The 26,921-nt window shown below is 36.5% G+C and overlaps 1 protein-coding gene across 1 annotated transcript in view; it reads left to right on the top strand.

Moving 5' to 3' along the window:
- WAC (WW domain containing adaptor with coiled-coil) overlaps window positions 1-26,921 on the top strand; it is an 85,482-nt gene that overhangs the window by 9,735 nt on the left and 48,826 nt on the right. The window contains exon 4 of the mRNA XM_053715682.1: window positions 24,661-24,755. Coding sequence (XP_053571657.1) covers window positions 24,661-24,755 — 95 coding nt within the window. The remainder of the gene's footprint in view (window positions 1-24,660; window positions 24,756-26,921) is intronic.

Below are 26,921 nucleotides of genomic sequence, written 5' to 3'. Positions count from 1 at the left end.
TATAGTTATACTAAAAAAAGTCTAAAAGCCCAGCTATTGACATCACTAATGATAAAAATAATGTAATATACTGCTTGTTGTGTGGTTTTAATCTACAGCTCCTAAAGTCACTGTAAATATATTTCCACTTTTTCCTTAGACTAACTTGTCACACAACTAAAAGATTTTATTACTACTAATGAAATATTATTTGTGGGTGAAAATGTTTTACTGTCTGTATCTGATTGATAATTGTTTTACTGTAGATGGCTGATGTCTGAGCCAGCAGAATGTAGTTACAAAGGCAGATGTTGTATTGGTGGCTTTTCAGATGAGATTTACAGAATGTGTATTCATTCGTTTTTTTGTATGGTCACTTGTTTGCAGTTATATTCAGATATCATCATGATTTAGATGGCAGGGATTGTCTACAAATTATTGCAGCTAGCAGGCTATCGGTGTTAAAATATAAGGGATTGAAATTTGAAAGTTCTAGGTTTCAGTAACATTGTTGGTATTATAAATTCACACTCAGATTTGTTATAGCTATGTTTGTACCATATATAAGCATTTTCATTTTTGTGCATGCACCATAATTAAATGTATATAATGCTAGGAGTATCCAAGATTTTGACATAAGTATATTCTTATGGCCTGTGAACTAATTGTGTAAATTGATCTTAATTATAGCAAAAATGTATATTAGTCAAGAAACTAGGCATGTTCTGTTGGAATTAAAGAGTCAGAAGTTTGGCTATTTCTACTATGTATAGTGTTTAAATTAATAAAAAAATATGGTCACATGTTCGGAATGGTGGTCATTTTTTTAGAAATGTCCACCATCTTAAATAATACCAGCGTTAATTGCATCAATGATTGAGTGATTTCCTTTTTCCATCAAATGTTTATCGGAGCTTTGTACTGATCTTCAACACTTGCCCCTGTCCTGAACGGGTTAAAATAAGATAAACTGTTTAGTATCCTGTGTAGTAGTCCCTTTAAACTGTAAGCTAAAAAGTTCTCAAAGTAAAACCTTTTTCTAGTCAGGTCTCCCAAGTTCCAGATATATTAATAGTCTACTCCTAATGGAACAATTCCTGATGTGTGTACTGAGACAGTCAACTCAAAAATAATAATAAAGTTATTATATTGCAGTATGTCGTCTCTTTACATTTTGTGATATACTTCTCATTGTGTTCCCTCACATTTGTTAGTATTTGAATGTAATACATCAGCACGATGCTCATTGAATCCCAGCAGCCAGGTAGCCGTACCTTCAAAGATTCTAGTATATATGGTTCTACATACATCCCCATATATATCCTGGTTTCTGTGGTGATTTCACTACTCCATTTTTATGTCTTGCACTGAAAGTTTTAAATCATTGAGCTCTATAGAATTGTGTGTGTAAACACCATAAAAACTGAATAATTTCTAGCAAATTTGAATTTTGCAACTTGTACTACCCCAATGGTCCACATGCTAAAATTATTTTATTAACTGAGCACAGGTAACTCACTCTCTTAACAACCAAGCTATTATCAGCTAGTAAGACACATAGAACCATCCAAATAAATATTTATATGGGTTCATACATACTGAGAGAATGTACTGTAAACCTGGTTTCCCCTTACTTTGTTACAAATGACTTGTTATACTTATTGCTGAGTATTAAATGTATGGGAAATTGTTCTTTCATGTTAAATTTTCTGTTAGAAATAGCTGGTTTTCTCAAATATATGACACTTTTTGAATGGGCTAACAATGCAGAAATACCTGACCATGTTATCTCTTTTCTGTACACCGTACAATAGTTGGTATTGAAATGCTAATTATGGGGTCAATCTATCAAGCTGCGGCGGACAGGGATGTACATACGCGCCCCTGTCTGCAGCATCTCGCCTCTGGCGGGCTGATTTCCGCTGCAGGAATTCAGCATTGCACCAGAACACAATTTTACGCTCTTGTGCAATGCCGCCCCCTGCCCACCCACAGCCAATCGCGCGCAGGCAGGAGCCGTCAATCTCACTGGTCGGATGACACCGGGGAGATTGAAATTTGCCACCTAAGAGGTGGCGGGAGATTAGGGGAGCAGCGGTCTGCTTGTGAGAACTTGCAGTCGTAGAGGGTCGAAGGCTGCTGAAAGCCTTTGATAAATCGACTCCTAAGGCTATGATAGTTCAATAAGCATAACCAGCTATTTCAGATTAAATATCTATATCTTTACCATCTCAACTAGGAGGATAACTTGCACTTATTTACTGTTTATTTAGCTTTTCTACAGAGCATACAAACCTTGATATTTTCAGTATAGGTGGCTGTTGCAACAGACAAAATCATATATTTCAAATAACACAATAAAGGTAAATTGGCAGTAACCAAACAATTTTTAATAAATTCAAGTTTGTAAAATTGACAATTGAACACATTCAAGGGATGAACATTTTACTGTACAATGTCCCTTGAAGCATCCTGCTGTTGGGGGATAATAGAAGATAGTGTTTTCTTAAGCTTCCAGTTTCATAGATTCTATTACAATCCTTTAGGAAAGCTTTTAAAATGATTTATCTACAATAGTTCCCCATATACTTTAAAGGGGCAGTATACTTACGTTTCCTCCACTTCTCCAGTTTGTTCCCATTGATCTATTTTACCTGCTGGAGAGTATTAAATTGTTTGTTTATAAATAGCTCCTTTAACTTTATTTTAGCATTTTAAACTGCTTATTTTTCCTATGGTATCCCTCGCTACACTGAAAGCTTCTATACTTAAAGGGACATAATACTCATATGCTAAATCACTTGAAACTGATGCAGTATAACTGTAAAAAGCTGACAGGAAAATATCACCTGAGCATCTATATGTAAAAAAGGAAGATATTTTACCCCACAATCTCCTCAGCTCAGCAGAGTAAGTTCTGTGTAAAGTTTACTTCAGCTGCTGCCCATCTGCAGGTAAAAAAATAATGAAGAAATGAACAGCAGCCAATCGGCATCAGCAGTGCTGAGGTCATGAACTCTTTTACTGTGATCACATGAGATTTCATACTAAACTTCCTTAAACTGAATAGGGAAATGAGTGTGCATGAAGCTCACTCCCTTAGCTGTCCTGGGACAGACATACTGATTTGCTGCTAAAAGTCCTTTACAATGGGATTTAAATACTTAGGACATTTTGAGGTTAAATATCTTTCTTTTTTACATAGAGATGTTCAGGTGATATTTTCTAGTCCGCTTTTTACAGCTATGCTGCATCACTTTCAAGTGTTTCAACATTTGGGTATCATGGCCCTTTAAAGGGACATTAAACCCACATTTTTTTTTCAGAAAGAGCATGCAATTTTAACTAACTTTCCAATTTCTTTTATTTAATCTAATTTACTGTTCTGTTTGTATATTTTGTTGAAAAACATACCTAGGTAGGCTTAGAGGCTGCTGATTGGTGGCTGCAAATATATGCCTCCTGTCATTGGCTTTCAGCTAGCTAGTAGTGAATTGTTGCTCCTTCAACAAAAGATGCCAAGAGAATTAAGCAAATTACACAATAGAAGTAAATTGCTTTAATTTGTATGCTCTATTTGAATGACGAAAGAAAAAATTGTTTCATGTTCCTCATAAGTATTGGCCATAGATAAGCTGTGTAAACATTAGACATGTTAAATTTTTTTTTTTTTTTTTTTTTTTTAACAATGAATGCCTAATGTGGTTACCGGTAGCAGCATTCAGCTCATTTTGGAGCCGGATTTCTTTGTGTGAAAGTGCAACACCGATAAATGTTTTTTCCGAAAAGAGACGAATACGGCTGCCATATTCAGCATTCATTGTTAAACACAAATACACATGCTTAGTAAACCTAGCCAGCAGAAGAAATTACATCCCCGGTGGGGGTTAGGAGAAATAATGTCAATTTTCAATTGTTCTTTAAGTATTGGGCTTTGGTATACAGGCAGAGATAATATAAAGATGCATGTGTGTGTGTGTACAAGAAGTTATAAAATAAGGAGATCTGATTTCCCTGCAAGCTTAAAGGGACATTCTAGTCAAAATTTAAATGCACATAGACTTATTGCATCTTTCCAATATGCATGTACAGGGAGTGCAGAATTATTAGGCAAATTAGTATTTTGACCACATCATCCTCTTTATGCATGTTGCCTACTACCAATTAAGCATATTAGGTGATGTGCATCTCTGTAATGAGAAGGGGTGTGGTCTAATGACATCAACACCCTATATCAGGTGTGCATAATTATTAGGCAACTTCCTTTCCTTTGGCAAAATGGGTCAAAAGAAGGACTTGACAGGCTCAGAAAAGTCAAAAATAGTGAGATATCTTGCAGAGGGATGCAGCACTCTTAAAATTGCAAAGCTTCTGAAGCGTGATCATCGAACAATCAAGCGTTTCATTCAAAATAGTCAACAGGGTCGCAAGAAGCGTGTGGAAAAACCAAGGCGCAAAATAACTGCCCATGAACTGAGAAAAGTCAAGCGTGCAGCTGCCAAGATGCCACTTGCCACCAGTTTGGCCATATTTCAGAGCTGCAACATCACTGGAGTGCCCAAAAGCACAAGGTGTGCAATACTCAGAGACATGGCCAAGGTAAGAAAGGCTGAAAGACGACCACCACTGAACAAGACACACAAGCTGAAACATCAAGACTGGGCCAAGAAATATCTCAAGACTGATTTTTCTAAGGTTTTATGGACTGATTAAATGAGAGTGAGTCTTGATGGGCCTGATGGATGGGCCCGTGGCTGGATTGGTAAAGGGCAGAGAGCTCCAGTCCGACTCAGACGCCAGCAAGGTGGAGGTGGAGTACTGGTTTGGGCTGGTATCATCAAAGATGAGCTTGTGGGGCCTTTTCGGGTTGAGGATGGAGTCAAGCTCAACTCCCAGTCCTACTGCCAGTTTCTGGAAGACACCTTCTTCAAGCAGTGGTACAGGAAGAAGTCTGCATCCTTCAAGAAAAACATAATTTTCATGCAGGACAATGCTCCATCACATGCGTCCAAGTACTCCACATCGTGGCTGGCAAGAAAGGGTATAAAAGAAGAAAATCTAATGACATGGCCTCCTTGTTCACCTGATCTGAACCCCATTGAGAACCTGTGGTCCATCATCAAATGTGAGATTTACAAGGAGGGAAAACAGTACACCTCTCTGAACAGTGTCTGGGAGGCTGTGGTTGCTGCTGCACGCAGTGTTGATGGTGAACAGATCAAAACACTGACAGAATCCATGGATGGCAGGCTTTTGAGTGTCCTTGCAAAGAAAGGTGGCTATATTGGTCACTGATTTGTTTTTGTTTTGTTTTTGAATGTCAGAAATGTATATTTGTGAATGTTGAGATGTTATATTGGTTTCACTGGTAAAAATAAATAATTGAAATGGGTATATATTTGTTTTTTGTTAAGTTGCCTAATAATTATGCACAGTAATAGTCACCTGCACACACAGATATCCCCCTAAAATAGCTATAACTAAAAACAAACTAAAAACTACTTCCAAAACTATTCAGCTTTGATATTAATGAGTTTTTTTGGTTCATTGAGAACATGGTGGTTGTTCAATAATAAAATTAATCCTCAAAAATACAACTTGCCTAATAATTCTGCACTCCCTGTATTGGCAAAAATGCTTCTAGTAAAAGTTATCACTGTTAAAGTGTGTTAACATTTTTCTCTGCACATGCATGTGAAGCATTGCTAGATATTGTCACTGCACCCATATTTTAACTAATGTAGCTGCTCAGATCATCAGTTGGGCTTGTATCATGTTAGCAATTAACAAATTGAGTCAATACCAGATGTTACACGCACCTTAGGCTCTCTGAGCAAGTGCTGTGTTTAAAATGCTGGTGCACAGTGCATACTTAAATACACTTTTGAAACGGCTATAGCTTTTATTAGACGCATTTTTGCTAATGCATGTATATTACATAATTGCTTCTGTTCAATACGAAAATGCACCCATGTGGTTTCCAATTTTGGCTGGAATATCTCTTTTTAATGGGTTTTGGTGTAAAACAATGTTACCTGTTATTTTGTATACAAAAATAAACCTAAAGAAACAATGTCTCATTTATTTTTAAGAGCAAGCTTTATTAATTATTTAGAAAGCTAAATATGGGTGCTTAATGCAGAGCAGTGACTTTTAAGGCTAATAAGATACTAGCATGTATTAAGAGGCATTGATGCAAGGGAGGCAAGCATAATTTTGTCACTATATAAATCTCTGGTAAGACCTCAATTTGAGTATGAAGTGCAGTTCCGGGGACTAATCTCTAAAAAAAAAAAAACACAATGCAGAGTTAGAAAAAGCTCTAAGATGGGACACTACGCTATTAAAGGGACAGTCAAGTCCTAAAACTTTCATGATTTAAATAGGGAATGTAATTTTAAACAACTTTCCAATTTACCTTTAGCACCAATTTTGGTTTGTTCTTTTGGTATTCTTAGTTGAAAGCTAAACCTAGGATGTTCATATGCTAAATTCTTAGACTTTGAAGACTGTCTCTCATCTGACTGCCTTTTGACCACTAGATGGCATTAGTTCATGTGTTTCATATATATATAACATTGAGCTCATGCACGTGACGTTACCCTGGAGTGAGCACTGATTGGCTAAAATGCAAGTCTGTCAAAAGAACTAAGGGGGCAGTTTGCAGAAGCATAGATCAAAGGTAATCACAGAGGTAAAAAGTGTATTTCTATAACAGTGTCGGTTATGCAAAGCTGGAGAATGGATAATAAAGGGATTATCTTTCTTTTTAGACAACAAAAATTCTGGTGGTGTTTGTCCCTTTTAAGTGCTATGGAGAATTTAAGCTATGAGGAGAGGTTAGCCAAACTTGGTCTGTTTTTATCTCTAGAAAAAAGGCGCTTGAGAGGTGACATGATTACTGTTATATTTAAGGCCCATATACAAGCTCTGTTTATTCGATCAGAATTGTTTGTGGCAAGAGGTCACAATTTAAGGCTGAAGGAAAGGAGATTTAATCTCCTGCAACGTAAATGTTTTTATTTTTTCTCACTGTGAGCAATTAAATTGTGGAACTTATTACCTAAGGAGCTAGAAAATGCCAATTCCTTAAATGCATTTAAAATGCTTTAGATACTTTTTTGAATAGAAACAGAATTCAGGGTTATGATTGCTGTTGTTAAATGGTTCAACTTTTTAATGGGATTAAATTAAAATCAACTGGAGCTTTAATTGTAGATACATTTTAAGATTTGTATAGGTTGAACTCAATGGACTTATATCTTTTTTTTTTTTTTTTTCAACCTCATCTATTATGTTAAAGGACTAGTAAATAACAGTAGATTTGCATAATCAACACATGCATAATAAAAAGACAATGCAAAAGCACTTAGTCTGAACTTCAAATGAGTAGTAGATTTTTCTTTTTGACAAATTTCAGTTATGTCTATTTCCACTCCTTCGTATAATGACAGCCACCAGCCAATCACAAATGCACATACGTATATTCTGTGTATTCATGCACATGCTCAGTAGGAGCTGGGGACTCAAAACGTGTAAATATAAAAAGACGGCACATTTTGTAATGGAATTGAAATGGAAAGTTGTTTAAAATTGCTGCTCTATCTGCATCCTAAAAGTTTAATTTAGACTTGAGTGTCCCTTAATGAGTGAAACTAATCAACCACTTTATAAGCTTGTTTTAAATTGATTTACTACAAAAGGGATAAACCAGAAGATGCCTATTAAAAGAAGCAGTTCCAATGTTTTGTCATGTAAATAACTCCCCTTTTAAGTAGATTGATTATTTTTCTTTAACTTTTATCATTTGTCTGAATAGCTTCTTCATGCAGTGGTTCTGGAATTGTATGTAACTATTGCTGCCATAAAAAATTTCCAATTAAAGTTCCATTGCGTGCAGGTGGCTTATTACATGTCATGTTGTGCATTCTGTTAATTGTCTTGCACTCTGTTGTTGCATGTCCTACCAAGATGTAGGTAGGTGGTAAAACTAATCTGCAATACAAACCAGAAAGAAGGAAAAAATATAAATGGCTTTAAAATGTTAGATTATTTTTTTTTATCTTGTCCACAGCATTGTCATTATCTCTGCCAAACGGCATGCTCTTGTCGTCTGTTTCTCAAGTATTGCTCTATAAATGTCAAGTATTTGGCCTACCTGATAATGTGCACAGATGACCAAAGATACAGTTATAACTAGGAGCATGGAAAAACTAAGGACCGTGTATCCTGCATCAATGCATGACTTAGACATGACAGCTAATCTACCCCAGTGTAATGCAACACGTCTTAATACTAAATATATTGTGGCACCCCACACCATTACAAGTAGTCCATCTCCTTGAACTTAGAGGTTGTGTGAAAGGGACAGTAAAATTGCATGATCTATATGAATCTTGAAAGTTTAAACTCTGACTTTAAACATATTTCCAGTGTACTTCTATTATAAAATTTGTCATCTTGACCTTTTTAATATCCTTTGTTGAAGACTAAACCTAGGTAGGCTAATAGGAGCTCATGAGCATGCATGTGTCTAACAGTATATGGCCGCTGTGTAAATAATTGTTTAACATTGCTATAAGTAATGTTACAAACAATGCTACCAAATGACTAAAGGCTCCTGAGCTCACCTAGAATTAACAAAGTATACCAAGAGAACTGAGCAAAATTGATAATTTAAGTAAATTGGAAAGTTGTTTAAAATGTCATGCTTTATCCAGTACATTGAAGTTTAATTTTGACTTTAATGTCCCTTGAAATGTTTTGGAACTGAGCTACAGTTTTGTGTGTACTTTAGAAATGGCTTTATGACCTATATCGACGTTGGCTTCAATGTCAATACACCAGGATCATCACTGCTGCTTTCAGTTGCTGTCTGGTAGATGTGTAGGCCATAATATGAACGGGTTGCTGCTTTAGTGGTTAGTTAAGGTTTCCTCCAGAAAGGAAGCAAACCTACCATATACTATAAATGAGATTGCATCTGGTTTTGCCACAACCATATATTTCCATGGTAATAAATATAAACGTAAGATATAGAAATAAGAAAATAATCTATGCAATAAATATTTAGTATCACCCATTTCCCCCATGTTTTTTTTTTAAATTGTTGTTTTCCTGCTCCTGCTGAAGTACATACTTAATTTATATATTCTTACTTTATGTTCCGTTTATCTACCCTGCAGCATGATATGTTGATTCTTTAGATTAGACCAATAGCTGACTTACTTTTCTCCCATATTGTCCAACTCAAAGAAATATATCAAAGCATATATCCCAGAAGTATATTTCTAATTACTTGTTATACCAATAACTTGTTATACCAGCTGCATAACATAAATTACATTTGGGTTTGTTTTTGTATATGAAATGGCTTGTTTTGAAAACAAAGCCCATTAAAATGGGTTAAGCTTGCATGGAAGTCGGTTCTCTTTTGTCACTTTCTGTACATACACATGCTTCTTTATGATGTCTGTACAACAAAGCCCAATACTTTGAACAATTAAATAGGATAATTTTATTACTTCTCTCCTACCTCCTTTAGCCTATACTTAAGTATAGAAACTTTCAGTATAGGTTGGGATATTACAAACAAAATCATCTGTATTAAATTTCGATTATAAAGGTAAAGTAGCTATTAGTAAACCATTTAATACACTCCAGCAGGTAATATTGATTATTGGGAACAAATTAAAGGGAGGAAAGTACTGGTGCATAATATGCATAAGCAGGATTATGTTAATATACCTATTAATATGGTATTTTGGAATAATAGAAAAGGCAGAACATAAGCTTCACAACCACACTAACTTCCAGGTTTGTCATTTACCATGGTCACTAATTAAACACATTTACCTAATGTGTTATCTATACTACGACAATTATAAAAGGTGCCATAAAATACATTATACAAGATTGAGAGAAATGAGGAACAAATTCCTGGATAGGGCCTATCCTAAAGCTCTCATTGAAAAATAAATTGCAGTAGTGAGTAATATTGATTGGGCTTCCTTGCTTCTTAGAAAAAAGGATAAGAAGGAGAGAAATAAGACGGACCAATTGGTCTTGGTTTCTAAATATAGTAGAAACAGTAGAGAGATTAGAAATATGGTCAACAGACATTGGCATATCTTGAAACATTGTAATCCAAGCATTAGTAGTTTGCAGCATATCCCTATGATGGCCTACAAAAGGAACCGTAATCTTAGATATGCTTGTACAAACAGACATAGGTACCAATAAAAAGTCTACCCAGAGTTATATACCTGAGAAAAACCTGGGGTGTTATCCTTGTCTTGGCTGTAATAGCTGTAACTCGATGATTAATGGGGCCACATTTTCCCATCCCAGATCTGGTAAACATGTATAGAATAAAGCATCATTTTACTTGTAATTCCACCTTTATAATTTATTTAATAAAATGCCCATGTTCAAAAATTTACATTGGAGAGACCACTAGAAAGGCTGGTGATCGTATAAGGGAACATAAGTCGAATATTAGATGTGGGGATAAGGATGCCCCAGTGTCATCTCATTTCCTAGAAGCTAAACACTCTTATCAGCCAATTAAGGTGGCAAATAGATCAGATTAAAATGCTCATGAGGGGGGGAGATAGGGAATTATTATTAAAGAGAAGGGAGCTTTATTGGATTTTTATGTTGAATGCTCTTAGACCACAGGGCATGAATAAGGAATATGATAAATATGTAATGTGCTTTTAAGAGACTGTATTGAAAAAAATGTATGTAATATTCAATAGGTACCAGTAGATGGTGCAATATGCATAGTGAATGTAGATTTTTGCACAGGTAAAGTGTTGTAGGTTTAATTAAGAAACTTGTTGGTACTATGTGGTTTTATAAGTAGGATCAGTTTGAAGTTAATGTTAGAGCAGGTGGTGGTTGTTATAATTATTATTTATAGAGCGCCAACAGATTCCGCAGCGCTATAAGCAAAGGCAGAGTACAACAAAACAATAATAGGGATCACATGGGTAGAGGGCCCTGCCAAGAGTTGCACTATTGTAGTAGTTCGCTCTTAAGAAGGTGACTGGACTCTTAAGCATACATGCTATAAAGGGGTTCAGGGGATAGCAATGGAGGAGAGGAACTGGTATAAAGAAAAGTTAGTGTAGGTTGTATGCATCCCTGAACAGTAGAGTCTTTAGGGAGTGCTTGAAGCTTTCAAAACTAGGGGAGAGTCTTGTGGAGGAAGGCAGAGAGTTCCACAAGATGGGAGCCAGTCTGGAGAAGTCCTGTAAACGGGAGTGTGATGAGGTAACGAGAGGAGAGTAGGAGGTCATGAGCAGAGCGAAGGGGACGGGAGGGAGAGTATCTGGAGACAAGGTCTGAGATATAGGGGGGAGCAGTGCAGTTAAGGGCTTTGTATGTCAGAGAGAGAATGTTGTGTTTAATCCTAGAGGCAAGAGGAAGCCAGTGAAGGGATTGGCAGAGAGGTGTGCAGCAGATGAAGAGCGACGTGTAAGGAAGTTGAGCCTGGCAGAGGCATTCATTATGGATTGTAAAGGAGCTAGGCGGCAGGTAGGGAGACAAGAGAGGAGAGAATTGTAGTAATCGAGGAGGGAAAGGATGAGAGAGTGAATTAAAATCTTAGTTGTGTCTTGTGTAAGGAAATGTCTAATTTTAGAGATGTTTTTAAGGTGGAAGCGTCAGGCTTTTAGCCAAGAACTGAATGAGGAGTGAAAGAAAGATCTGAGTCAAGTGTGACCTCGAGACATAGGGAATGCGGGGTAGGGGTAATGATGGAGTTGTCGACAGTTATAGAGAGAATGGGGGTGGAGATTTTGGAAGAAGGGGGGAAAATAAGGATCTCAGTTTTGGAGAGATTTAGCTTGAGGTAGTGAGAGGACATCCAGTTAGAGATGTGAGAGACAGTTAGTGACACGGGTTAGCATGGAAGGCGGTAGGTCTGGTGCAGAGAAGTAGATTTGGGTGTCGTTGGCATACAAATGATATTGGAAACCGTGGGACTTTATTAGGGAACCTAGTGATGACGTGTAGATTGAGAAGAGAAGGGGACCGAGGACCAGTGCATGTTTCAGAGATGAGGGAAATATACCGGTGCTGAGGGAGAGGTTGAAAATATGTGTGAGTATATAGGGATGAGGGGAGTAGCTGAGGGGATAGGGTCAAGGGGACGGGTAGTGAGGTGAGAGCGCAGTATAAGTACCGAAACGTCTTCCTCAGTAACAGGGGCTATGTGGGTTGTGGTTGATTGAGAGCGTTTGAGGGGGTGAGAGAATGGAATTATGTTGAACTGATATAGTTTCTGATGGAGTGGATTTTGTTATTGAAGTGGCTGGCAAAGTCTGGAGCTGACTGAGAAGTTGTATTAGGAGGTGGGCAGAGAAGAGTATTGAAAGTGGAGAACAGACATGATTTGAAAAAAGATTAGAGATAAGAGTAGAGACATAATGTTGCTTATAGAGATTGAGGACAGAATAGTAGGAGTTCAAGATAAATTTGTGATGAAGGAAATCGGCTGATTTTCTCCAGTGCCGCTCAGCAGTACGGGAACATCTGCGTAGGTACCGTGTCAGAGGAGTATTCCAGGGCTGAGGATGAGTGTGTGATTTCTGAGCTATGGTAAGAGGGGCCAAATTGTCAAGGACGAATGTAAGGGTGGAATTATAGTGGCAGATTGGTCAGGGCAGGAGAAGGAGAGGTTTGAGGGAATTAGCAAGCTGTTGTTGATCTAATGACATGCTTCTGTGAAGTTTGGTATGAGGATTAGGGGAGAGAATTGTAGGGAGGGATGATATGTTGCAAGTGAGGAGATGGTCAGAAAGAGGAAAGGGGGAGTTTGTGAAGTTTGAGAGGGTGCATCGATGGCTAAAGCTCAGGTCAAGGGAGTGACCATCTTTGTGAGTGGGAGAATCAGTCCATTGTGCAGAGGAGGCAGTGGGATTGTCAAGAAGGATGTTGAAGTCACCGAGAATGAGGGAAGGGTTGTTTGAGGAAAGGAAATAAGGTAGCCAGGCAGCCAAGTGATCTAGAAATTGAGTTGAGGAGCCATGGGTTCGGTATATGACTGCAACACATAAAGAGAGAGGAGAGAATAAGCTAATAATGCGGCTTTCGAATGACGGAAATGAGAGGGAAGAGATGGTATGTATTTGTTGAAAGGTGCAACGAGAGGAAAGTAAAATACCTACACCACCTCCTTGTCTATTACCAGACCTAGGAGTGTGGCTGAAGTGGAGACCCCCATGTGACAGAACAGCAGTGGATGCTGTGTCTAGGGGAGAGAGCCAGGTTTCTGTTAGGGCCAGAAGGTTGAGGAAGCGAGAGATAGAGGTCATGTATAGAAGTGAGCTTGCAAACAGACAGAGTTCCAGAGTGCACAAGTGAAAGGGGTAGTGGCTTTAGATGCAGGAGGAATGTCAGTTTTGTTTTCTGAGTCTGTGGGACTGCTGTTTTCTTTGGACTTCCACCTTCCAATAAAGTGTGTTGCATTTTTTATGTGCTGTGGGACTTTGTGTTCTTTCTTGCTGTTTTGAGGCCTGTAGTGGGTCTCTTGTCTTGCTCGTGCCTATTATAAAGGGACTTATTGCTGATTCCTTTTTTTTGCTTGTGTACTTCTATTTTCTAATTTGCTGCATTCTCTAGTTATTCTTTGCTGCTCCTGAGCTTTCATAGATGAACCTTCTAGCAGAGAATCTAGATTCTAGCTGATGATTGGTCACTGTGTGTGTGTGTGTGTGTGTGTATGTATGTGTGTGTGTGTGTGTATATATGTATGTCGCACCGATACCATTTTTTTATGACCGCGTACAAGTACCGATACTTGTTTTCAAATACTTGCCCATACCAATACTTTTTTTTTTTTTTTTTAATGTCGTGACAGTTTACCAAGCACAATACAAACTAATTATTTATGATTCCTTCTTTATAATTATAAAGGACTGTAATTCAAAAGACATTATGACATAATAAAAGTTTTATTTGTCACAAAGTTCACTGAACATGTTTATAAATAAAAAATATTACAATAAAATATTACATTTAAAGCGGTGATGCAATTGGGTTGTAGGGCTGTTATATAACATCAATCTGACATTTGTATGGAGGTTCGACTCTAAGTTGAACAGTCTTTCACTTTCCACACTACTGCAAGGTGCAGAAATATATTTTTGGGCCATTTTAGCCAGAGCTGGAAATCTGTTTATTAACTGCCCAGTACTTCAGGGGTTTTTCTGAATGAGGTACAGTGATCTCTCCTACAATAATACAAATAACAGCAATTTGTATTGGCAGAACAGTACTTAACAATTTCCACACCAGTTTAAAATGAAATGGGAACATGCAGTTTGAGTATCGGTGCATTTGCACGAGTACAAGTACTCATGCAAATACTTGGTATTGGTTTTATATATATATATATATATATATATATATATATATATATATATATATATATATATATATATATATATATATATATATATATATATATATATATATATATATATATATATATATATATATATATATATATATATATTAATAAATATATATATATATATACCGATTGTCATTGGCTCACCAATGTGTTCATTTAGAAACCTGTAGTGCATTGCTACTCCAACAAATTATACCAAGAGAATAAAACAAATTAAATAGAAGTAAATTAGAAAGTTGTTTAAAATTGTATTCTCTATCTGAATCATGAAAGATAATTTTTGGGTTTCATGTCCCTTTTAAGCTCACAGTTTAGCACTTTTGAAAAGGTTAGGCTGGGACACTCACAGGAATGGACTGGAAAGCAAAGAGAGCAGACATTCCCCCTCTCCCCTGCATATGAAAATGCCCTTTACACAAACAGGAGCAAGCTGGAGTATGTAGACAACAGTCTACTTCTAAAACTTTTGGGCTTGTTTAGACTGAAAATCAGCACAATTTTATTTAACAATAAGCAAAAACATAATTTATGTAATATCTTACCTGATAAATTCATTTCTTTCATATTGGCAAGAGTCCATGAGCTAGTGATGTATGGGATATACAATCCTACCAGGAGGGGGAAAGTTTCCCAAACCTCAAAATGTCTATAAATACACCCCTAACCACACCTGCAATTCAGTTTAACGAATAGCCAAGTAGTGGGGATGATAAAGAAAGGAGTAAAAAGCATCAACAAAGGAATTTGGAAATAATTGTGCTTTATACAAAAAAAACATAACCACCATAAAAAAGGGTGGACCTCATGGACTCTTGCCAATATGAAAGAAATGAATTTATCAGGTATGTTCTTACATAAATTATGTTTTCTTTCATGTAATTAGCAAGAGTCCATGAGCTAGTGACGTATGGGATAGTAATACCCAAGATGTGGAACTCCACGCAAGAGTCACTAGAGAGGGAGGGATAAAAATAAAAACAGCCAATTCCGCTGAAATAATTAATCCACAACCCAAAATATAAGTTTATTCTCATAAATGAAAGGAAAAATCTTAAATCAAAAGCAGAAGAATCAAACTGAAACAACTGCCTGAAGAACTTTTCTAACAAAAACTGCTTCCGAAGAAGCAAATACATCAAAATGTTAGAATTTAGTAAATGTATTCAAAGAAGACCAAGTTGCTTCTTTGCCAATCTGATCAACTGAAGCTTCATTCTTAAAAGCCCAGGAAGTGGAAACTGATCTAGTAGAATGAGCTGAAATTCTCTGAGGTGGGGCTTGACCCGACTCCAAATAACCTTGATGAATCAAAAGCTTTAACCACGAAACCAAAGAAACGGCAGAAACCTTCTGACCTTTCTTAGAACCAGAAAAGATAACAAATAGACTAGACGTCTTCCTAAAAATCTTTAGTAGCTTCAACATAATATTTCAGAGTTCTCACCACATCCAAAGAATGTAAAGATCTCTCCAACAAATTGTTAGGATTAGGACACAAGGATGGAACAACAATTTCTCTAATAATGTTGTTAGAATTCACAAACTTAGGTAAGAATTTAAATGAAGTCCGCAAAACTGCCTTATCCTGATGAAAAATCAGAATCGCGAGAGAGCGGATAATTCAGAAACTCTTCTAGCAGAAGAGATGGCCAAAAGAAACACTTTCCAAGAAAGTAGTTTAATGTCCAAAGAATACATAGGCTCAAACGGAGGAGCCTGTAAAGCCATCAAAACAAAGTTAAGACTCCAAGGAGGGACAGTCAACACCAGAATTTTTGTTGTTTTAAAAGAAAGATCCCTTTATAACCCATTCCCCAGTTTTGCATAACCAACACAGTTATAATAATACACGTTTTACCTTCGTAATTATCTTGTATCTAAGCTTCTGCTGACTGCCCCCTTATTTCAGTTCTTTTGACAGACATGCAGTTTAGCCAATCAGTGCTCACTCCTAGGTCACTTTACGTGCATGAGCTCAATGTTATCTATATGAAACGTGAACTAATGCCCTCTAGTGGTCAAAATGTATTCAGATTATAGGCAGTCTTCAAGGTCTAAGAAATTAGCATATGAACCTCCTAGGTTTAGCTTTCAACTAAGAATACCAAGAGAACAAAGCAAAATTGGTGATAAAAGTAAATTGGGAAGTTGTTTAAAATTGCATGCCCTATTTAAATCATGAAAAAAATTTTTGGACTTGACTGTCCCTTTTAATGACAGGCTTGATACGAACCAAAGCCTGCACAAAACAATGAATATCAGGAAGTTTAACAATCTTTCTGTGAAAAAGAACAGAAAGAGCAGAGATTTGTCCTTTCAAGGAACTTGCAGACAAACCTTTATCCAAACCATCCTGAAGAAACTGCAAAATTCTAGGAATTCTAAATGAATGCCAAGTGAATTTATGAGAAGAACACCATGAAATATAAGTCTTCCAAACTCGATAATAAATCTTTCTAGAAACAGATTTACGAGCCTGCAACATAGTATTAATCACTGAGTCAGAAAAACCTCTATGACTAAGCAGTATTTGTTCAATTTCCATACCTTTTAAATTTAATGATTTGAGATTCTGATGGAAAAAGTGGACCTTAAGACAGAAGGTCCGGCCTTTATGGAAGTGGCCAAGGTTGGCAACTGGACATCCGAACAAGATTGGCATACCAAAACCTGTGAGGCCATGCTGGAGCCACCAGTAGCACAAATGATTGCTCCTTGATGATTTTGGAGATCACTCTTGGAAGAAGAACTAGAGGCAGAAAAATATAAGCCGGTTGATAACTCCAACTCCACTGCTTCCGCCTGAGGATCCCTGGACCTGGACAGGTACCTGGGAAGTTTCTTGTTTAGATGAGATGCCATCAGATCTATTTCTGGAAGCCCCCACATCTGAACAACTTGAAAAAACACATCTGGGTGGAGAAACTATTCTCCCGGATGAGAAGTCTGACGACTGAGGTAATCCGCTTTCAAATTGTCTATACCTGGGATATGAACGGCAGAAATTAGACAGCTCGATTCCGCCCAAACAAGTATCTGAGATACTTCTTCATCGCTTGAGGACTGTGTGTCCCACCCTGGTGATTGACATATGTCACAGTTGTGATATTGTCTTTCTGAAAACAAATGAACTGTTCTCTCTTCAACAGAGGCCAAAACTGAAGAGCCCTGAGAATCGCGCGGAGTTCCAAAATATTTATTGGTAATCTCGCCCCTTGAGATTTCCAAACCCCTTATGCAGTCAGAGATCCCCAAAAAGCTCCCCAACCTGAAAGACTCGCATCTGTTGTGATCACAGTCCAGGTTGGATGAACGAAAGTCAAACATTGGGATTTAAGGATATTAATTGTGATATCCTTGTATAATCCCTGCACCATTGGTTCAGCATACAAAGCTGGAGAGGTCTCGTATGAAAACGAGCAAAGGGGATTGCGTCCGATGCTGCAGTCATGAGACCTAAAACATCCATGCACATAGCTACTGAAGGAAGTGACTGCGACTGAAGATTTCCGACAGGCTGCAACCAATTTCAAACGTCTCTTTTCTGTTAGTGTCATGGACACTGAATCTATCTGGAAACCTACAAAGGTTACCTTTGTCTGAGGAATCAAAGAACTTTTTGGTAAATTGATCCTCCAACCATGTCTTTGAAGAAACAATACTAGTTGATTTGTGTGAGATTCTGCAGAACGTAAAGACTGAGCAAGTACCAAGATATCGTCCAAATAAGGAAACGCTGCAACACCCCGCTCTCTGATAACAGAGTAGGACACAGAGAACCTTTGAAAAGAGCCTTAGAGCTGCCGCTAGGCCAAAAAGGAAGAGCAACAAATTGGCATTGCTTGTCTAGAAAAGAGAATCTCAGGAACTGATAGCTATCTGTCCTGTAAGTCTATTGTGGGCATATAATGCCCTTGCTGAACAAAAGGCAGAATAGACCTTATAGTCACAATTTTGAAAGTTGGTACTCTTACATATTGATTCAAAATTTTTAGATCCAAAGCTGGTCTTAATGAATTTTCTTTCTTTGGGACAATGAATGGATTTGAATAAAACCCCAGACCTGATTACCCCAGATAATTCCAGGTCTGAAACACACTTCAGGAAAGCCTGAGCCTTTACTGGGTTTGCTGGAATGCGTTAGAAAAAAAAATCTCACAGGCGGTCTTACTTTGAATCCTATTCTGTACCCCTGAGAGACAATATTCTGAATCCAATGATTTTGGACCGAATTGATCCAATTATCTTTGAAAAATCTTAATCTGCCCCCTACCAGCTGAGCTGGAATAAGGGCCGCAACTTCATGTGGACTTGGGGGCTGACTTTGATCTCTTAAATGGCTTGGATTTATTCTAATTTGAAGAAGGCTTCCAATTGGAAACAGATTCCTTGGGGAAGAATTAGGTTTCTGTTCCTTATTTAAGAACAAAAACGGTTAGAAGCTTTAGATTTACCATTAGATCTTTATCCTGAGGCAAATAAACTCCATTTCCCCTAGTGACAGTTGAAATGATTGAATCCAACTGTGAACCAAATAATTTATTACCTTGGAAAGAAAGAGATAGCAATCTGGACTTAGAAATCATGTCAGCATTCCAAGATTTAAGCCACAAAGCTCTTCTAGCTAAAATAGCTAGAGACATAGATTTAACATCAATTTTGATAATATAAAAAAATGGCATCACAAATGAAATTATTAGCATGTTGAATCAACTTAACAATGCTAGACAATTCATGATCCGATACTTGTTGCGCTAAAGTTTCCAACCAAAAAGTTAAAGCAGCTGCAACATAAGCCAAAGAAATTGCAGGCCTAAGAAGACGACCTGAAAATAAATAAGCTTTCCTTAGATAAGATTCAAGTTTCCTATCTAAAGGATCTTTAAAAGAAGTACTATCTTCCGTAGTAATAGTAGTACGTTTAGCATGAGTAGAGAGAGCCCCATCAACCTTTGGGGTCTTTTCCAAAAACTCCAATCTAACTGCTGGCAAAGGATACAATGTTTTAAACCTTAAAGAAGGAATAAAAGAACTACCAGGCCTATTCCATTCCTTAGAAATCATATCAGAAATAGCATCAGGAACTGGAAGAACCTCTGGAATAACCACAGGAGGTTTATAAACAGAATGTAAACGTTTACTAGTTTAATATCAAGAGGACTAGTCTCCTCAATATCCAATATAATCAACATTTCTTAAACAAAGAACGAATGTACTCCATTTAAAATATATATGTAGATTTGTTAGTGTCAATATCTGAGGAAGGATCTTTTGAAGCAGATCCTCATCAGAGGAGGATAATTCACTATGTTGTCGGTCATTTCATCAACTTTATAAGTTTTAAAAGACCTTTACATTTATTAGAAGGTGGGATGGCAGACAAAGCCTTCTGAATAGAATAGGCAATAAATTCTTATAAATCCACAGGAATATCTTGTACATTAGATGTTAAAAGAACAGCAATAGGCAATGTACTATTACTGATGGACACATTTTCTGCATGTAAAAGTTTATCATGACAACTTATTACAAACCACAGCTGGAGATATAATCTCCACAAGATTACAACAAATGTACTTAGCTTTGGTAGAACTGTTATCAGTCAGCAGGGATCCAACAGTGATTTTTCTCTTACATTTATCAAAAACATTATTTTTCTCTTACATTTATCAATTTCCTTATATGACAGTTTCAGGAATAGGGGAAAAAAATGTAAACAGCATAGCCCTCTGATAGAGAAAAAAGGCAAGGGGCATATAGGAATGGGGTTTAAAATAATGAAAATATTTGGCGCCAAGTATGACGCACAAACGGAAAATTTTTTGGCGCTAACATCCGTAAATGACACACTTGCGTCATTGAAGATGCAACCTTGTTAAAGGACTCAGCGTTGACAAAGACGCCAGAAACGACGAATTTGCGACATCGAACGTAACTTCGCGTCAAAAATGACGCAATATAGTTTGGCGCTTGGTGCCCTCGCGAGCCTAATTCTGCCCGCGAATTTAAAAATGACAGTCTATTGAAAAATGACTATACCCCAGGTAAGAAATACATTTTCCTAAAAAAATGCATTTCCCAGATATGAAACTGACAGTCTGCAAAAGGAAATATACTGAAACCTGAATCATGGCAAATATAAGTACAATACATATATTTAGAACTTTATATAAATACATAAAGTGCCAAACCATAGCTGAGTGTTTCTTAAGTAAATGAAAACATACTAACCAAAAGACGCCCATCCACATATAGCAGATAGCCAAACCAGTACTGAAACAGTTATCAGTAGAGGTAATGGAATATGAGAGTATATTGTCGATCTGAAAAGGGGAGGTAGGAGATTAATCTCTACGTCCGTTAACAGAGAACCCATGAAATAGATTCCCCGTGAGGATAACCGTTGCATTCAAAAGGTGATACTCCCTTCACATCCCTCTGACATTCACTGTACTCTGAGAGGAATCTGGCTTTTAAAATGCTGAGAAGCGCATAGCAACGTAGAAATCTTAGCACAAACTTACTTCACCACCTCCACAGGAGGCAGAGTTTGTAAAACTGAATTGTGGGTGTGGTGAGGGGTGTATTTATAGGCATTTTGTCGTTTGGGAAACATTGCCCCTCCTGGTAGGATTGTATATCCCATACGTCACTAGCTCATGGACTCTTGCCAATTGCATGAAAGAAACTGCATTTTTACAAAAAAACCTGTAGGCAATATAAATGGATCATTTACAAAACATTTATGCAAAGAAAAATCTATTGTACAATGATCCTTTTAATAGAAATCATTGCAATATGTATTATTCATCTATTTAAATGGATTTTACCTCTTTATTTTTTACACTACATTTGTGTTACCTGTCACAGCTTTACATGGTAGGAGGAGGCGGCCTTGGCAGGAAGTTTTATCTTGGCCTGAGGTCATAAATCTCTAGGCAAGTGATTAGGAGTCAGATTTGCTCATGCCCAGAACTGACAGAATAAAAATTTAGGTATTAGAAATTCTCAGTGGAGCACTGCCCCAAGTGTTTTTAAAAGCAAAGGATTTTTTAAGTACTAATTTTGCAAGAAAATAAGTGTAATTTGCTTGTTTTTTTTTTAAAACTCCCCCCCCCTTCAAATATAAAAACATTTGTTTTTACAAAACTAGGATAAAGGGAAGAAGTGCCAAAAGAGGCAGCTGAATGCACACAGATATAAAATGCACTATTTTAATATTGATGCACCAAAATGGAAATTCTGGACGGAAACCGAAAATCTAGGATGCACTTGTTCGAAAACCGAAAATGTCCTTTTTTTTTTTTAATGTATTTTTTATTTTTTGCATAATTTGACTATTTAATGAATAAATCTAATGAAAAAAACTGCAAGCCAATAAAATATCCACACTTTTATTGAAAGTAACACATAAAAATTGGACAAAAAAATATCTTAAAACAATATGATGCAGAATAATTTTACCATGAAAAAAAAAACCTTATAAAAATATGCCATTTTCGGACAAAATTTTTCTGCGACGGAAATTTTAGTGCATCGCTACTTAAAACAATATTAAATATCAATATACTGTATTTTTCTTTACTTAGTTCTGTTTAACAGATTTTTTTTTTTAAACCAATTATCCAAATAAAGTATAGTCCTAGAAAATTATTATTATACTTATTATATGCAAAACGGTAATGAACTCAAACAGCAGCTCTAGGCTGTCATCACATTTGATATATGCCACACAATAATTTTACCGAAAATAACAGGCACTAAAAACGAAATAAGCAAAAATGCAATTTTCGGCCGAAACGTTTCTGCGGCCGAAATGTCGGTGCATCCCTAAATTTTAATGATCATAAAAAAACTACACAACACATAAAAAATTAATAATACCACCGGTGGTGTATAATGAATAAAAAAACAAGAGAATTGTGTTAAAACTAATGGTAAAACCTGAGGGATGTACTGTTTTAAGAAAAAATTTGGATCTTTAAATTCTGGATCACTAATGGTTTTAGACCCTGGTTTGGTTGCAATAATTGTCAGATGCAATCCAATGTGATCCGCTTTGTAAAGCAAACGAATATCACGTATGCACAATTCATTGCCCTAAAGAAATCAGCTCTTTTACATTAAAAATAAAAAAGTCCCCCCTAACAGTAAAACCCCCATCATCAGTGGGCAGAGCTTGGCAGCCATTTTAAAGTGTCCAGAAACAATATTCATTTTAAACTAACGTTTTTACCTTTCCTGCTGCATGATATAGAAAATGTGCAAGAGGGTGTTTGCATCTTAAAGGGGCAGTCAATCCCTTTATTACCCATTCCCCAGTTTTGCAAAACCAAGTTATATTAATACACTTTTTACTTCTGTGACTAACTTGTATCTAAGCATCTTCTGACCTCCCCTAATCACATGACTTTTAGTTATTATCTATTGACTTGCATTTTAGCCAATTAGTGCAGTGTCTGCCACGAGTGTGATCACAATGCTATCTATATGCCCTACATAAGCTTGCTCTCCCCTGCTGTGAAAAGTAAATAAAATAGAGGTGGCCTTCAAGGGCTTAGAAATTATCATATGTGCATTCCTAGGTTTGCTTTCAACTAGAATACCAAGAGAACAAAGCAAAATTGTTGATAAAAGTAAATTGGAAAGTTGTTTAAAATTACATGCCCTATTTGAAACATGAAAGTTTTTTTTTTTGGACTTGACTGTCCCTTTAATCAAAGGGTAAGGCTTTAAGATTACTAAAGTGTAGACTGTCCCTTAAACCAAAAATCTCTCCACAAGTAAGAGCGACAATATTAGGATTTTGATAAAGGTAACAATTGTGACACATGACCTTCCATAGATTCTTCTCACACTCCCTTGTATAAGTGCAACTCCGTATATTGTTGAGACCAAATTTACAAGAAATGTGCATTTCACTTTGGAGTCATTTGAACATATATTGATTTACATTAATACTTTATACGTTAATATTCTAACTGTAAGAGATTGTTACATTGATGAATCAAGTGTGCCACCGTAGTAGGGATATTTTTATTTCCATTTTTGTGCTAATATGTATCTTATACTATTAAAATATTAAATATTTCTTTCTGAGGGGAATGCTTCTTTTTTTTTTTTTATAAAATAACCAAATGGTCTAAGGGGGGCAGTATTTCAAATACTCAAGAGGCTTCTCCCGCAATTTCTTTACAAAAGTCTATAAAACATGTGGACATGATCACCAAATGTTTGCATTGGAAGATAGATATATATATATATAGAGAGAGAGAGAGAGAGATTTTTTTTTTAATTCTGTTTGGGGTTATATTCCTCCTCTGCAATATTTTCTTATTGAGCTCCATTAATTTACTAAATTTACTAGAAACTGAAGATTTACTAACACTGGAAAAATTTGATCTGCGTTTACATTAGTTACATCTGTATTAAAGGGACATAATACTCGTATGCTAAATCACTTGAAACTGATGCAGCATAACTGTAAAAAGCTGACTGGAAAATATCACCTGAGCATCTCTATGTAAAAAATGAAGATATTTTTCCTCACAATTTCCTCAGCTCAGCAGAGTAAGTGCTGTGTAAAAAGCTATTTTTCAGTTACAGCCCCGCTGCAGGTAAAAGAAAAGAAAAAAAAAAAAAAAAAATTAACAGCAGCCAATCAGCATCAGCAATGCTGAGGTCATGAACTTTTTTTTTTTTTTACTGTTATCTCATGAGATTTCATAGTATACTTCTTTAAACTGAATAGGAAAATAACGAGCGTGCATGAAGCTCACTCCCTTGCCTGTCCCGAGACAGGCATACTGATTTGCTGCTTAAAGTCCTTTACAATGTTTTGTGAATACTAGGGCATTTTGAGGTAAAATATATATATATATTTTTTTTACATAAAGATGTTCAGGTGATGTTTTCCCGTCTGCTTTTTACAGCTATGCTGCATCACTTTCAAGTGTTTCAACATTTGGGTATCATGGCCCTTTAAGTTTGCTGTTACACCGCTCTATAGTTTTGACTTTATTTTTAAAAATGTGGGCATTTATATTTATTGTAGCAGGGGTTGACGTACTGCAAGCTTCTTAATAGCTTATATGGCTCCAAAAAATGTCTTTCTCCATACTTAACAGACTTTTTTTATGTTTCACATATTTTCAAGCAATGTGTTCATTATTTTATATATTTTTTTAATACTACACAGACATGCATGAGAACAAAACTAATACAAATATACAATAAAGTATTTTCTGTTTGTTTTTTAGGGACCAGTTTTTCTCCACAAGAAAATTCACATAACCACAGTGCTATTCATAGCACAAATTCACACACTTCTACTCCAAGCAAAACTTCTGATTCTGTAAGTAGTCTCTCTCTCAAACAAGTAATAATCACAGTTTTATGTTGTCCTTTGTGTTTTCATTATTACCTCCCCCCTCCCCCCCCTTGGATGTTAATGTGAAATTAAGTAACCTAAGGTTACACTTTGTACTTAAGAACACCTGGTGCAGTCTGATAATGATTATACCACCTAATAGAATTAGGTTGATTTGTGGAGGTAATGTAAAATAAAATTGTGTCATTTGTTGTCGGATTTTAGATTTTCATTCACAAAATTCCAAACAATTATAGAGATCTGCACAAGAATATGGCACGTCATTGTCAAAACATCTGGTAACATTAGAAAAAAGATGTTGCATGAATTGTGGTGTATATGAAATTGTGAGAATTCTTGAAATTGTCTGTTCTGTTGTATAGTCTCTCTCCTTCCCGTTTTTCCTAGAGTTTCTTAGCACTATTCCTCAAGTGCTCTAACGGGACAGATTTAGTGACAAAATCAGCGTTCCATGTAGGCAAGTCTTCTAATTACTTACACTGGTAAAGCCTCTTGAAGGGTACAGCTCTGGGAAGCGATATTATTTAAAGCTAAAGCATAGCTAGGTTTACACTTTGATAAAGGATAACGAGAACAAGGAAAATGTCATAATAGAAGTAAATTGCATTTTTTTAAAAAATTTGCATGCTGTATGTGAATCAGAAGAATCACTATTACAGCAGCACACATTAACAGGATAGGTAATTGCATATCAGACAATATTTTTGACATGTTTAAGTCTGTAATGTTGTCTGATTTTATATTTTCTTATATGCAATAAACTATTGTGTTAATGGTCCAATGTACTGCATAATGTATGGAAAATTAGTTTTTTAGGTTTAATTTTGTATATGAAGGAGCTGTTTTTGCTTTTTGAAACCACAACCCAATATAATGGACTGAGCCTACAAGAAGAGCAGGCCTCCTTATTTCTGTCAAAAAAAAATATATATATTTACAATAAGATCAGCACTCGCCAGCATCACCAACCACTCTGTGCACGGCCAGAAAATCAATCCAGAACAGAAGCAGCTTGCAGAAAAGGATTCCGGTGAAAATCCCAGTGGATCCACAGCAGCATAGATAGCCAGCACCAGAGCTTAGGTCACATGTAAAACGAGTCACCCCAGACAAGCTTGTCTGGGGTGTTTTACATGTGACCAAGGCCTCCCTGGTGGGGCCGAAACGTTATGTATTCTGTTAAATAATAAAGGTGTTTAACTAAGCTCTGGTGCTGGCTATCTATGCTGCTGTGGACCCACTGGGATTTTCACCGGAATCTTTTTCTGCAAGCTGCAAATTTTTTTTTTTTTTTCTGTTACTAGTGTAATTACATTTTTAGTATAGATTGCTGTTTCAACTGGCAAAATCAACAATTTCAAAGGACAAAGTCAAGGTAAATTAGTTATTTGTAAACAATTTAACTCATTCCAGCTTGTAAAATGGATCAATGGAAACGCATAAAAGGGGATAAAATTATCATAGTACTCTGGCCCTTTAATGCTTCAGAAGTAGTAGTTACTTTGCATGGACTTACAGAGCTACTAGGTCCTGTCTGCACTTATGGCCTTTCTTATCCAGAGTTGGATAAATTGATTAGTTATTGTATGACTCCGAAATGGGGAGTGGGAAAAGATGAGGAACCCTAGTTTGACTTTTTTTTAATTTTTTTTTATTCTATCAAACTATTCCAGTGACTTACAAGCCTACAATCATTACAAACTCTCTGGTTATCATATTGAGGCAAATGTGTTTGTGGTTGAGGTATATGTAAATGTTTAGGGAAGAGGCAGATTTTAGATTTGTTTGGGATTAAAGAGCTAGAGCTAAGCAGTGGCTGCACATGTGCAACAGGATTGCGTATTATGCATTTTCAAGCTGTGGCACTTGCACAGGGGTAGTGAGGATACTCACCCTATTGCAACATACGTGTAAGCAGTTCTTGATTTTGCATGTCCTGTGTGACTACAGGTGCCCAGAATTCTTCCTCTGCACTTGGTTTATTTGACAAAATATTGTAGGTAAACTGGGTGGGGGTAGTGGAAAGCATTGCATGTATTGTCTATGGGGTTAAGGAACCCCTCTTGGTAATCAGAATTTTGTGTAATTTTAAATGCATGTAATATTTGTATAGGTAGATATTTTACTACT

Source organism: Bombina bombina, chromosome 5 (genome assembly GCF_027579735.1).
Source record: "Bombina bombina isolate aBomBom1 chromosome 5, aBomBom1.pri, whole genome shotgun sequence".
Taxonomy (NCBI): Eukaryota; Metazoa; Chordata; class Amphibia; order Anura; family Bombinatoridae; genus Bombina; species Bombina bombina.
Note: the sequence above shows the minus strand (reverse complement) of the source record. Positions and strands in the feature narration are given on the sequence as shown.